General features: G+C 43.2%; 1 protein-coding gene across 1 annotated transcript in view; it reads right to left on the minus strand.

The window, feature by feature from the left end:
• Nucleotides 1–226: 226 nt before the first annotated feature.
• The window catches only part of INTS9 (integrator complex subunit 9), a gene marked incomplete at its 3' end in the record, with an annotated part of 34879 nt that continues 20275 nt past the window's right edge, over nucleotides 227–14830 (minus strand). The window contains exons 8-10 of the mRNA XM_010181244.1: nucleotides 9530–9641; nucleotides 3138–3318; nucleotides 227–287 (exon numbers count right to left, since the gene is read on the minus strand). Coding sequence (XP_010179546.1) covers nucleotides 227–287; nucleotides 3138–3318; nucleotides 9530–9641 — 354 coding nt within the window. The remainder of the gene's footprint in view (nucleotides 288–3137; nucleotides 3319–9529; nucleotides 9642–14830) is intronic.

The following is a 14830-nucleotide window of genomic DNA, read 5'->3' on the forward strand; positions in this document are numbered from 1 at the left end:
ATAATTTCTGAGTTGAGGGAACACCATCACTCATTCCTCCCCCACACTCCCAAATTAATCACAGAAAGCAAAGGGAAAAAAACAACCAACTTGTATGAATAATGACACAAAACTATTAAAGAGCTGTGGAAGCGTTGATCAGAAAACCAGCAGCCACGCAGGGCTGTGTTCCAGAAACCCACTCACTCTGTGATCTTCACAAACAGCGAGACCGTGGTTTACTTACCTCAGCGTGGGGAAAAGGAGGTTCTGGAAGATACACCTTTGTTTGTTTGTTATGACACAACCTTTAAACGAAAAGGAAAATAAGCTGGGTTAGAGCGCTGCAGATCATCCTGCAGTGTCTGCTGCCATCTACTGTTACACTTTTTCTGGAAAGGGCCATTTCGAATCTGTGGCATCAGGTGCAAAATCACCAATTTGCTTTGTTACTTCCAGTCTTTCTGCTTAGAGGACCAACGCCTACAGGACACGACAACTCAGAAGTTGTCTGCAAGACAACTCTTTGCTTGAAAGAGTCCAGCAGGGCCACAAAGATGAGATGCTGGAGGGAGTGGAGCATCTCCTGCTGAGGAGCGGCTGAGGGAGCTGGGGCTCTTGAGCTTGGAGCAGAGGAGCCTGAGGGGTGCCCTCATTCCTGGGGATCCATTTGGAAAGGGTGAGTGTCAGGAGGAAGGAGCCAGGCTCTGCTGTGGGATGTCCAATGGCAGGACAAGGGGCAATGGTCCCAAGCTGGAGCACAGGAGGTTCAAGCTGAAGATGAGGCCAAAGTTTGTGAGTGTGAGGGTTCTGGAGCATGGCCCAGGCTGCCCAGAGAGGTTGTGGAGTGTCCTTGTGTGGAGACACCCAAAGCCCTGGCCGTGTTCCTGTGTGACTGCTCTGGTGATCCTGCTCTGGGGGGGTTGCACTGGGGGAGCTTTCCAGGTCCCTTCCAACTCCTGACATGCTGGGATCAAGTAGAAAAGGTGCAAGATAGCCAAAGAGATTTTGTACCGGCCATAAGACAGAACTCCTCTGCTGCTGAAGACAAATTTGTAACTCAACAGCCACGTCATTTCCTAGTCCAGACCTCAGCAGTTTTTGCAAAGCCAAATCCCCTGTCAGTAGAAAAATTTTCATTGCCTCATCCCACTTCTCAGCAATGACATGGTCCTTCTGTTTGTTCTAATCTAATTCCCCTATGGATTTTATGATTACAGCTACAATGTTGGTAAACTGCCTCTCACCATGGCATAATGCTCACTGTTACCTGCAATTTTACATCAATCATTTCTTTTTAAACCAGAAATATTGGAAGTTGTTGATTAGCTGTACCCGGACTCCTGATTCATCCTGTTGCAGAAGTTAAAAAAAGACATTTGTCAGAGGCCTGTGTGATGTTACAATTATCTGGAGTGACACTGTCCTGGTGGCTTCTTCTGGGAAACACTGCCCGTCTCATACTTTCTTCACTTCATTATAAAGCAATAAGCTGGGTCAAACTCCATTTTATAAAGCTTAAGAGATACTACGAGCAGGACATTTCTTTTAGCTGACTAAACAGTCGAATTGCAAGGCTGGAACCCCTGAATTTCAACCACAGTTCTGACTCCAAATCTCTATTTTACAGATGTTCAACCTCTGCTTCTACCTAAATAAAACATTCGCCTTACACAAAAATGTTTGGAGATCAGCTAATGTTGGGTTTGAATTCTGAATATAAGCCACCTTGGCAAAGTAGAATTCAAAAACATGGTGTTTGAACACCTGGGTGTCTGAATTATTGACAGCAATATCTAACCCAAAGGATTATTTCAACAAGAACTATGTAGCTACCACTTCAGCTGCTACTAAAATGAAATCACTGTATAAATGCAAAACAAATAATGGTTTAACCGTAAACCACATGAGTCGACACACCCTGGTGAGTACAGCAGAGTTTGGTCACGACACCAAGGCTTGATTTTCCTACTTTTGCTGCAAGTAACGTGATTAAAATCCACCAGATTTCATTCCTCTTTACAATTCTCCTGAGGGATCAATTCACCTCAGATTTCCAGGACCTCTCTTTACTTTCCTCAACTCCAGAATTAAAAAAACTGGAAGAAAGGAAGGAAGAGCTAACTTACTCTATTTAACAACCTAGAGCACCTCTCTGTTTTGTAAGAATTTAGGGCCAGTGGCAAGTGGTTGGGTTTGCCTTTCTATGGCTCAGAATGGTTGAGGTTGGAAGGGACCTCTTGAGATCGTCCAATCCACCCCCTGCTGGGGGGGTGTCCAGGACGGTGTCCACTTGGATTTTGGTGTCTCCATAGACAGTCCACAACCTCTCTGCACAACCTACTCCGATGTTTGACCACCCTCACAATAAGAAAGTGTGACGAAGTTGTTCAGATGAAATTTCATGTGTTTTAATTTGTGTCTTTTGTTCTGTCAGGGGGCACTACTGAGAAAAGTCTGGTTCCCTCGTCCTCATTTCTATTCCTCAGGTATTTCTGCATACTGATAAATCCACCGGAGCTTTCTGTTCTCTGGGCTAAAGAGTCCCAGCTCTATCAGCTTCTCCTCATCTGAAGGATCATCTTTGTGGCCGTGTGCTCTCCTCACTCCAGTAAACCCATGTCCTTCTTGTACTGGGGAGCGGGAGCCCAGAACAAGATACAGCACTCTCCACGGAGCCTCACCAGTGCTGAGCAGAGAAGGATCCCCTTCCCTCACCTACTGGCAGTGCTCTGCCTAATGCAGCCTAGGATACTGATGGCCTTTTTTTTTGCCATGAAAACACATTGCTGGCTGAGCTTGAAAAATCTATTTTGCTTATACAGGGACGCCATGGTATGGTTTCAGAAGCACTGGATAAGCCATGCAAAGAGCCACCGCTAAAATTCACTCAAGTCAGGTACATAATTTAATCATCAGTGCAAGTACCAAAAAGCAGAGGTTATTTAAGTTTGCATGTTCTATAGGAAACGACGCTTCCCTAACTATAGACCATCTACTTACACACGCGTGTGCACCCTTGTCACTCAAGAAACGTGTTCACGGTTCTAATCCAGTCTATATTAGAATGTGTCAAGTAGAGATAACCTGCACATATATCTATTTATTGTAGCTGAGTGTGTGAATTGAGGCTGACGAAGCAGCCCTGTAACACCTACCATTCAGCAAAGATCTGGGAGAACTCGAGGGAGCTGTTGGCCACAGGCGAGATGAAGTAAAAAGGGACGTTGGAGAGTCCGGCAGAGTCGATGTACTGGTACAGGCACTCCAGCAGATCATATATCACTCCAGAAGGGTAACAGGGAACCAGCACGTTTCCTCCATTCCGGACAGTCATAGCTAAGGGAGAGGGATAGAGAAAAAAAATCAATTAACAGGGTTCACATTTAAACTTTTAAGTAAATTCCTTTAATCCAAATATTACATAAGGCACAGAAAGAAGCTGCCACATGAATTAGCAGAACACAATATGCATACAAATTGGGAGGAACGTTTCTGATCATTAAACACATTTATTTAGTGCCTTCTCCAGGCTTAGTGGAGCGAGCGATTGCACTCCATTAGCTGGGGGCACTGAGCACATGCAAAACTCTTGACACGAGAGGGCGGTCTTGCACTGGCACATGAGGATAAATGAGGGACACAAAACACCTCACCATCAGAATAAACCCTGCTCCACCTATGAGCTGTCCCCCAGAGGGGAAAGAATGGTTCCCTGGTCTCAGCTGAAAGTGAACTGTTCTGCACTCAGTTTTCAGTGCTCCAGATGAATGGCTCAATATGGGATTACTTCAAAAAGCACTAGAAGGGGATAGGGGATAGAGAGTTTCTTCTTAAAAACTCTACAAATTTCTGTCCTTTCCATATAAAAAGAACAATTTAAAAACCTCTATGAATTGTAGACAGCATAGGACTAGAGAAAAATGAGGAAAATTAAAAAAGAAAAAGAAAATTGCTCTGTAATGGAGAGAGATTTGAGCACGACGGTAAAAACAAGTACAGAGCAAACATTCTGTTCTTTGGGCAGGATGAATGACAAAAGTGCTGTACCTTATGGGAAAGTGGAAATACTTTGTCCAGCTCACTGAGCAATTGCTGCCTCGCTAGGATTTCATTTGTGGCCGTGTGGTAAAACCATCTACTGCTGTCAATTGCAGTGCAGCAGCAGTAACATTGTGCATCAAGGCAATACACAAAAAGCTGTGAAAGAGCCCGAAAAAGCACACACATTGCATCCCAACATACTTCTTGGCTTCAGTTTATTGACAAGCTCTGATGGGGTACTGATTTAGCACATTAGGGTCTTTTTGCCCCACCTATATGCTCACAGAAGAATTTTAAGGCTGAAAGTTTAAAGGTTTTACGGAGCCTAAGGAAGCGCATGGACTCCTTAGTAGGATTTTTCACATGCATTTAGGTGCTTAACTCCTTTTAGCAGTCAGTGCCTATTATTACATGCTGCTCTCAACAAAAACTGGTGGTCAAAGAGCACTCTACATCAGAGTTATAATAAAACTGCAGTGCAGTAAGTTTATTCCCTAGGTTTTCTCCAGGTTACAAACTAGACCTTCAAAATATTTGTGAATAAGCATAGCAATACTTTACATTAGTCTGGAACCTGAGATGTTACAAAACATCCCAGCAACGTGTTATGTTACTCCTCTTACATGGGCAAGTCTAAACTATCCCATCTGTAAACAGGATGTGAAGAGAGGAATGAGGAGATTAAGGACACGATTTTCAATGCCATCTGGGGGCTGAAAGTTAAGCCTCTGGCTCCAGGACCAGAATTTGAATTGCTTCATTATGCATCCAAAAATCCTGCAAAGAGGAAAGAGAAGTACCTATATCCACAGCAGCAAGGACGCTGTACGGCACAGAGGCAGGGGATGCCGAGTGCAGGGTGCACCAGTGGAAAATGCTAAGGAAAGGGGCAGGTCTGGAGCTGTATCTCTGCTCTGCATGAAGATATTGGCTGAAACACCCTGGTGTGCATCTCCACAAAACAGGTTCCTTCTTCTTTTACTCAGGCACCAGCTACCTTCACCCTGTAAAGACCCATGGCTCCCTCCTCCCTTTGAAGAGGCTGGAGGAAGAGCTGTCATCTCATGATGGGCTGGTTCAAGAATTTGTCTGGGCCATTAAAAATGTGAATTTCATTCCTAAATTTGAATTCACAGCTCTCCCTTCCCCGCAGTCACTGGTTCGCTATGGGAACCTCAAGCCTCTTCTGTTGAAACCAACCAGAAGTTCAAGATCCCCAGGGCCACAGAGAAAATAACAGAGGGTGAGGTCTTGGAGCAGACAGCACCTTGAGTTTCTGCTCCCAGAAAAGCTACAGAGCTGGTTACCAATCATTAATATAAAATCACAGCCCAGGGAGTGGGATTGGCTCGTCATGCAACCAGCAGGTCCAGTCTGGCTCTCTGCACCACCACAGCAACTTTCTACACTTGTCACTAAGAGGACATGTATATTTATTAATATAATGTTTATAAATATACAAAGGGTGAGTGTCACGAGGATGGAGCCAGGCTCTTCTCGGGGACAAACAATGATAGGACAAGGGGTAACGGACACAAACTGGAACACAGGAGGTTCCACTGAAATTGGAGAAGAAACTTCTTCTCAGTGAGGGTGACAGAGCACTGGCCCAGGCTGCCCAGAGAGGTTGTGGAGTCTCCTTCTCTGCAGACATTCAAAACCCGCCTGGACGCCTTCCTGTGTAACCTCATCTGGGTGTTCCTGCTCCGGCAGGGGGATTGGACTGGATGAGCTTTTGAGGTCCCTTCCAATCCCTAACGTCTGTGACTCTGTGATTCTGTGATTTAAAAGCTGTTTAAAGCCCCCAATTTATCTCTGTGACTGATGGATGCACTCTCTCGATAAAAGTTGCATAATAATCTTGGCATTTCAAATTTAGTCTCCTTCAGAAGCTCCATAACAAGTCGCTCAATTCACAACTCGCAATGAGATCCTTGCTTTTCGAACAGCTGCCACCACAAGGTCAAGTTGGCACCTAAAAAGCAAATTGTGCTCTTTTCTGCTTTATATAAACACGCACGCACAGAGGCACGACCGCACACGCACACAGAAGATCACAAACCGTCCCTACAGACAGTGTGGCAATTTTGCTGATGATGCCCAAGGCAATGTAAAATTACAACTGCTTTTCTGGAGCTGCAGAGCGCTGGTGCTGCAGTGCTGGGCACAGAAAAAAAGGGGTTTGGGGCTAAACCGAGTGGAAATTGGAGACTCGACAAAGTGTGGTTTTGGTGCTGCACACACAGAGTGGAGAGGAAATCACGCATTTGACTTGGTCATAACGGGAATCAGCGTCTACGACTTCACACGCTGGGATGAAGAGAGATCGAGGTGAAATAGTCACACTTCCATTTCTGCACTTCACAGCCCTTCCTCACAAATACGCTGTTACCTCATGAGACACCTTTTTGGTAGATTTCCAATGTCTGCCTTAGGGTTTTACCTCGTGTATTCTGAACTTCTTGTGAGGTCCCCTGAACATTTTGGAAATGGGAAAAATATATGGAAACTACTGTGCTCAGCTTGCCCACTCTATTGCTTTTCCCAGTAATCTGTTGCTTTTTGGACTTTCTGACATCTTTGATCCACTATTTTCTCCTCCTGACACTGAGGTAGATGTGTAAATACTGCCGGTGTCACGTAAAAGACAGCCCTAACCCTATGCTGTTTGTAGAATTGTTTCATTTCTTCAGGTTGCTGTTTTTTTTGGCAAATACCACTCAAATTCCAGATTCTTACAATGGCACCATTTTAAGAATGTATCTTCCTTCTGTCTTTAATAATTTTCTAATTTCCCTGAGTTTGTGCCATTCAGGATAGAAGCTGGCTTGAAGACCTTCTGCAAAACCCTCAAAATAGTTCAAAATATTCCTGTAAACCAAAACAACTTGTGCAGGTAAACACCCACCTGTACCTGCGTAGGTAACATATTTATTTATACGCATTCATCTTTCAGATTTTTGCTTTGGCCCAAGCTACTCCTCTAAGACTTTGTTTAAATTTTAAAAGCATTTTAATTAACAACCAAGACAAGGGGTAACGGACACAAACTGGAACACAGGAGGTTCCACTGAAATTGGAGAAGAAACTTCTTCTCAGTGAGGGTGACAGAGCACTGGCCCAGGCTGCCCAGAGAGGTTGTGGAGTCTCCTTCTCTGCAGACATTCAAAACCCGCCTGGACGCCTTCCTGTGCAACCTCATCTGGGTGTTCCTGCTCCGGCAGGGGGATTGGACTGGATGAGCTTTTGAGGTCCCTTCCAATCCCTAACGGTCTGGGATTCTGTGATTCTGTGAACCGTCTCACTCACGTTTACTTAGCATACAGCTGTTGTAGTTTAAGACACGAGTGGTTTAAGGTAAGATGATAGGATGTGATCATGGACAGTAACCCCCAAAAAGGTCCAGAAGGGACAGAGAAGGGCAGCACATCTGGATCCAGCACAACAAGGTCACCAAAGCTTATCAGTGACAGCTCAAGGGGTAATAAGATTAACAATGCTTAAAACCAACAAAAACATAGACATAATATACACACAAATATAGAAACACACATCACTTAGGGAAGGAAGTCACAGGCGTTAAGAATTAACAGGAGGTTGAACAAGCTCCTGGAAGAGGAATCCACTGAACATTACTAACTACACAGAAGCCACGTCTGATTCAGGAAATTCCTGAAATAAAAATACTTGGAGGCTATGAGATTGTAAGTGGAAAGTATGATATAGCTTTGCCCTGTTCTTCTGCTCTTCTCTAGGCATCTATTCATGTTTATAAATTTGGAAAGGATGAGTGTCAGGAGGAAGGAGCCAGGCTCTGCTCTGGGATGTCCAATGGCAGGACAAGGGGCAATGGTCCCAAGCTGGAGCACAGGAGGTTCAAGCTGAAGATGAGGCCAAAGTTTGTGAGTGTGAGGGTTATGGAGCATGGCCCAGGCTGCCCAGAGAGGTTGTGGAGTCTTCTTGTGTGGAGACACCCAAAGCCCTGGCCGTGTTCCTGTGTGACTGCTCTGGTGATCCTGCTGTGGGGGGGTTGCACTGGGGGAGCTTTCCAGGTCCCTTCCAACTCCTCCTATTCTGTCATTCTGTGTGCTCACAGCCCCTGCTGGAGCCAGGATGCTGGCAGAGAGGATTTTTGGTATAACCCATGATTATCATTACAAAATGCCAAAACACGCTCTGTTAATAGGCACCACAAGGAATCATCCTGGCATGTAACTCGTCTTTTCTATAAACCAAACCCAAACCCCACATCATTTTATCTTGTACATCCTGCAAGAGGACCTATGACTCCTGTTTGAACTGAAACATGCCCTAAAGAGGGGTATCTGATTTTGATGGAGGATCTATCACATCCCTTGCATTATTTGTCTTCCACTACCACGGCAGTCTCATACTGGGTCTGTGAGACAGTACACAGATACTCAGCATCTGGGAATATGCACAAGGATTTTAAATTGGGGAAAAAACCCAAGTATTGTGTTTGTTTTCTCTTCTCCAAGGGTGCATTCACATGTAAAAAAATAAGACTAAGAATTGTTTGCACTTCAGTTCTGCTCTCAGCCTTATTCTGCAACCTTGAGTAAGCCACCTAAATACTACAGCTCAGATTTCTCCCAGGTGTGCACTGGGGATGAGAACACTTGCTTATAGTGAGGATCCCCTGATTTACACTTCTAACACCTTTTGATAACCTTTGTAAGCATCCTCCTATCACAAGGTTTTTAGTCATCTTTGTAAAAAGTAGTTAGGTTTAAAATAAAAGGAAGATATCTGATAAAAGAACAGGCAATATAGAGCAGGACAGACAGGAGGAAGTGGTTTGATGACAGAAGGGTGAGAGCACAGAGGAACTGAGCTGGGGGATGGGGAGAAAAGGAGAGAGCAGCACTGGATGTGATATTCCAAACAGGCTGGAAAATGCTGCCATTCACACTGATATCACAGCTTTGCAATTATCAGCTTTTCCAGCTGTGAAAGCGTCTGATTAGGTTTTATATTTCTGGAGTCTATAAATATATCTTGATTTTTTTTTTTTCAAACAGAGATTGTGCTGTTTGCTTTTGGTATATTTAAAAATCAGGTGTAAGAAGGGAAGCAGATGTGCTTGTTTTCAAAACTGAAAGTCATAAAAAAGCATGTAAAGATTTTACATTGGCTGATATACAGGAAGGAAATAGTAATATTTCAGCTGGGAACAATGTCCAAACCCTAGGCAACACGTAGTCTGTTGGCAGCTAAGCGACATACTTAGCAAACCAAGAGCAGCGGATGATTAAATCTCATTACACCTGTTCCATTCCAAAACATTTTAGGTACAACTTGTGTCTCTCCAAGCACTTACCGTATTAATGACATCAGGAGCACATCGTAAAATCTAAACAGCTAGTTTTATGCCAGAAGCTATAGCTGGACAACTTACTCAATTCCAGGAATCTCAGAATTATTTCCCACCCAATGCAATGAATAAGATGATAAAACAGGCCAAAGACTCCTTTCAACGACCTACCCAGGTTGTTGCAGAACTCTCCCACCATGCCATCTGGGTTGGCAGTAGGGATTTGTGTGAGACCCGTCAGGATGAGAACATCACTATTTTTAAGAGAAGCTTGGTCCATGGGCTGAAAGAGAGCACAGTGAAATAAAATGAGTAATGTGAGAGTTATAACACAGGTTTTTCTGCTCTGCACCAAGACTGCAACAGATGCAGTGACAAAGGACAGCACATGGAGCACTTTAAACTTAACATCTTTCCATTAGTGGAAACCTAACTGGAGTTAATAAAACACATACAACTGTGTACCTGCATACTACAGCCCAAAACAAAGAGAACTGTAACTGGATCATCTCAAAGGAGTCTCCATAGACTCATCACAGTCTCCATAGACTCATGGCCTTAGGAGCTGAACACTGAAAAGACAATAATTTGCTTAGGACGTGGCAGTCCAGTCAGGAAGGGTTTAACACTCTCATTCCTAGCTCTGGCTGCACCAGTTTACAACTTGCTTCCCTTTGCAAATCAAGGTGTCAGCTTCGATTTGCCACTGTCTACGTGGGGCAGCAGGATTTTCTCAACCATTCAGTGGATTTCTCCTTGAAAGAGATGAGATCAGCAAAGGACTTTGGGCTTGAACTCTCAGTTTTGTGTATGAATCTGAATGCTGCACAAGGCTCTCTCTTGACTGTGAAGTCTGCGCTGCTGCCCGCAGTATTACAACCATGACTTTCAAACACTAATTTTAGATTGTTTGCACAGGCCTTTTTAGAAGTCTGACTGTGAAATGGTAAATGGCTGCTGCTGGTAGAAAAGAGAGATTGGTTTAGATTCCTTAATTTTGATAAATTCTGTTTATTTAACTAAGAAATAATCACTTATACATATTCATTTCTTTAAATGTAGCTATAATATCAGGCGAAACACACAAACATTTTCCAAGACAAGGTTAAAAATCATAGCTTCAACTGGACAAAAAAAAAACCCATAGAAAAAAGGAGTGCTCTCAATGCAACACCAGAGCTAATAATAGAGAAAATATAACTTGGCTTTCCAGTCTCCCTGAGTGAATCAGCTTAGCACTGTGGCCTGCTCCAATACCTTTCTTTGAAGATCGTGCTAGAGGCTAAGCTATGTCAAAGGGAAATAAATGCCTTCACAGGGCTATGACCTCTGATCCGCTGGGTCTGCAGTCTATGTTGTACGGACGACCTACAGCCATAGGTACAATCCCAGACGACGCGGTTAAAGTGCTGAAGGTCGCAATCACGAGCATCTATCCATGCCACGTCTGCTTCCTGGGGGACAGAAGACTTTACATCTGCACAGTCCATGCAGATGTAGCAGAGGGACTGACAATTAAATGGTCCAAAGAAATAATGTTAAAGTAAATGTTGCTTCTGCCTCAGCCATGCATAAAGGCTCATACTTTTTCACCAGGTCATCATTTGACATGTTTTATACTGGTGTTTTATTCAAGCAGAATGAAAATGCATACCCACTTCTCTCCATAAGCAAACACAGAGTAGATATTCAGGAATTATACCTAAGTGTGTGTCCTGGTTTTGCTGGGTTAGAGTCATACAGACCGTTTTCTATCCAGGAAAGCTGCATTTCTGAGAAGACAGCAGTACTTGATTTCACAGGAACAAAGTTGGTAAGACACTTGGGTTTAGTTTTTGGCCAGCTCTGGTATGTAGGCTGCCACAGTGATCAAATTCCTCAGCAGTTTTCAGTTTGTCAGGTGCAGAAGCCGGGGGGAGTGAAAACCAGGGCAGCTGACCCCAAGCTGGCCAACAGAATAATTCCATAAACCTCCACTCACTGTAAACCAGGTAGTCTGCTGGGGATGTCCCTCTCTTTCCTCGATGGCTGCCATCCCAGGAGGGTTTCGCCTGTCATTCTGCTCCTGAGGCCTACTCCCCAGCCCGCTGTGACCATCACAGCTTGCAAGCACTATACTGAGGGCAACTCCGTGTACTTTATATTAATATTGTTATTAATACTGGTTTAATTATTATTTTATTAAATCTGTTGCTATTTCAACCCATGGGTCTCCTCTCCTTTTCTTGAGTCCCTTCCTCGGGTGGGAAGGAGTCATCAGGTGACAGAACAACTGTCTAAACGACAACAGTCTGACCTGATACTAAAATATCTATTCTTGATACTCAAAATTTAGCATAATTCAACCTTGAAAAGGCAAAATCCACTCCTCTCTCTGCAGATGCAGTACAGCTATGGTGAAAAGATAACTTTTCACCTCACACTGGGCTGGGATGCACTTCCCACAGCCACTATTCTAGCACATATAGGCAGCTGCAGCCAGCTGCATAGTATTTTATGGTTATTTATTCTAGATAGACCCTCTTCAGTCCCACCAACCAGAAAAGACTACTCCCAGAAGAGAATGATGAAGAGATTTCCTCTGCTGAGCTTAGAAGATCACAGTAAGTTAATTCCCTTGCTCACAGTCCCTCAGTGCCATTTTTAAGTAGTTAAGACCTTGCCCTGTGAAACATGCAAGAGAATTTCATATCAACTTTGACAGAAGTTTACGCTGTGCACCACCTTGTAGGGCCAGACCTGTTACGTGAGATTTATTGCAAACTTTGACTCTCCATAGCGTGGCCGTGAAAATGAAATGCCAATAATGCAATAAAAAATAATATCGAATCTGCCTGTGATAATGTACATAATGATTATGCCATATTAGATACGCATAATTTCAGCTGCTACTGCACGGAGAGGGCTTGCATCGATTTTTGTGGGTTAATGTAAAGAATATGTCTTAAAAGGCTTTTAGTGACATGTCTGAACCTGTGCTGTCAACTCCTGTTCTCCACTTCAGTGGCAAGCGTGTCAATCCTAGCCTCAGCAGAGGGTGAGGCAAAATTTTCAATAGAAACCATCTGCCAGAAGACAGAAGTAAAGGGGACAATTAATGGTGCCAGCCTGATCTCTCAAACAAACCTTTTAAAGCTCTTCAGTTACTTCCAGCAGCTAAGAATGCAGTTTTTCTGAACCCTTCGCTTGTACTTCCTAGAGATCTGCTGAGGACTTCCTACGATGTTCCTGCTGCTGCATCCAAAATCAATCCAGCATCCTCTGCACCCAGTGCCAGCCAACCTCTACATCCTGGGCCATGGCTAAGTTAAATGCTTCACTTTCTGCCTCTTGTTAATTGACTGATTATTACAGATGTACCGTAACTCTCTGCTGGTTATAGATGTAACCTAAACGTAACTTAAAATGTCAAGAAAACTTTAAGCTGTAATTTATACCTAGGAAGCAATCCCACTCTTCCCATGACTGCTAATTCCCCACTATGTCAGGAGAAGGAGGGAAGGATTGGGTGGGGGCCCAGTTTTGGTTACGTGCTCCAGGCTATGCCTGTGTATATTAGACAAGATGTAGAAGCAGCAGCATTTTTCTATTTGTATGCCCAAATAATCTGTGTCTTATCACTCTAAACAAACAAATGGTTGATGAGAGCCTGGTCAACTGATGCCCAATTTTAATAACTATGGAGGGAGTTCCAGAAGACTGGAAAAGTGCTAAGGTTTTACTATTATGAAAAAAGCTCCAGGTATGTATTTACATAAACAGATGCTGATTAACTTTATTTTTTAAAACAAAATGCAGTGATGGTTTTCATACACTGTTAAGACAGGTGTTTCATCATGACTGCTCACCATCGTTCTATGGAGAAACAGGTCAGACAAACAACTTTCCAATCCCAATGAAAAAATGCTGATTTGTTGAACGTGATTTTTGACTCTGTGCCATGCAGGATATTGTTATCATTACATACTGTCTGTCAAACATCAAAGAGATGAAGAGCTGGTTGGCGGCTCACAAAAACCACTAGTCTTTACAGAATCACCACACCATAGGAGCTTTACTGGTGTTCACAAGGATTAACACCAGGACAAAATCTGGGTCTTCAACAACCATCTGGAAGCAAATATAAAATGATGATGATCTGCAATACACAAATGATATCTGGTAACATTTGTGATGTGGTAAATAACAAGGCAAGTGCAAACTGAATGCAATTTCAACTATGTGGTAAACTACTCCTTCAAACTACACATTAGTATAAAATAATGCAAAGTGCAATGGACTGTACGCTAAAAAAATGAGACTTTTGGAGAGCAGGGGGAACAAGCAACACTGTCAGCAGAGTGAACAGTCCAGGTTTCATTTCTTGTTAGCACATAGAGCAGGTCCTGACAGGTCTCAGGTAGGCTCACAGTGTGTTTTCCTGCACTTGTAAAAGCTGAAACTGCTCTGTCCAACTGCTACCACTTCTGCAGGCTGCAGTGAGTGAGTGCAGATCTGCTGCCCATGGGCTGTGCTCTTACCAGGCAGTACATTCACACACCACTCCCTGCCACAGGGAGACAATTTCCTTAAAAACAGGGAATTTACCTGAAGTTTCCAGGGAAATGTTCAATCATGTTCCAACAACCTTTGGAAAATGATGAAGCACAGCCAGTCTAACCTGATAAACTCAATCACCATTTCATGAAAATGAAGAGAGAACACTTTCAGTTACCAAACTACGTTTTAAGAGCGTCAAGTTTCTCCTCACAGAAATATTCCATTCATATTTAGTCAAATGCTGCTGCTGTCCCTTCACTGGAAAGTGACAAAAGAGCACAACCCAGGCCAGTATGAGGCTGATGAGAAAAAATGGATTTAGAGACTCTGATACATTGCCTGTAGCTAAGTAGAGCTGCACTATTAAGGATGGTTTATCTACTGCAGTTGTTCAGCTCCTGAGATCAAGCTTTTAAATGAAGGATGCTCAGAAGCAAAGCTTTTTAGAAGATACTCACCTTGGGGGAAATTACTTACTGATCATGAACCTGACATTTTTCCTAATTATTTTTAAATACCTCCTGCTAATATTGCTTTTAACTATTTTGACAACTTCTGAAGCACACAGTACTGCAAACTTCAAGCCATTCTTTGCACTAAGAATTTATGGATCTAGAGAGAATTAATTTACTGGAAATTACATCTACAGCACTATAAAGACTTTGCCCTTAGCAGAGCAGGGTGGAAAAGTTGGCAGCCAGTTAGCTATCATTTCTCCCAAGGAAGGATGTTTCAGAAGTGATATAGAAGCAGTCTGTGAACTGTCTGTAAAGACTCTACAGTGAAATATGGATTTTAAAAAAAGTCACTAATGCTCTATTGTTTCACTCTGTTGAAAAATGTCCTATTTAAGGTGAAGGAGAATTTCGCAGCTGGTGAGTAATCTAACATCAGATCAGTGATACCAAAGAATTTTAGCTCTCTTTCTTTCCC

This window comes from Mesitornis unicolor, unplaced genomic scaffold (genome assembly GCF_000695765.1).
Source record: "Mesitornis unicolor isolate BGI_N332 unplaced genomic scaffold, ASM69576v1 scaffold1113, whole genome shotgun sequence".
Classification (NCBI taxonomy): Eukaryota; Metazoa; Chordata; class Aves; order Mesitornithiformes; family Mesitornithidae; genus Mesitornis; species Mesitornis unicolor.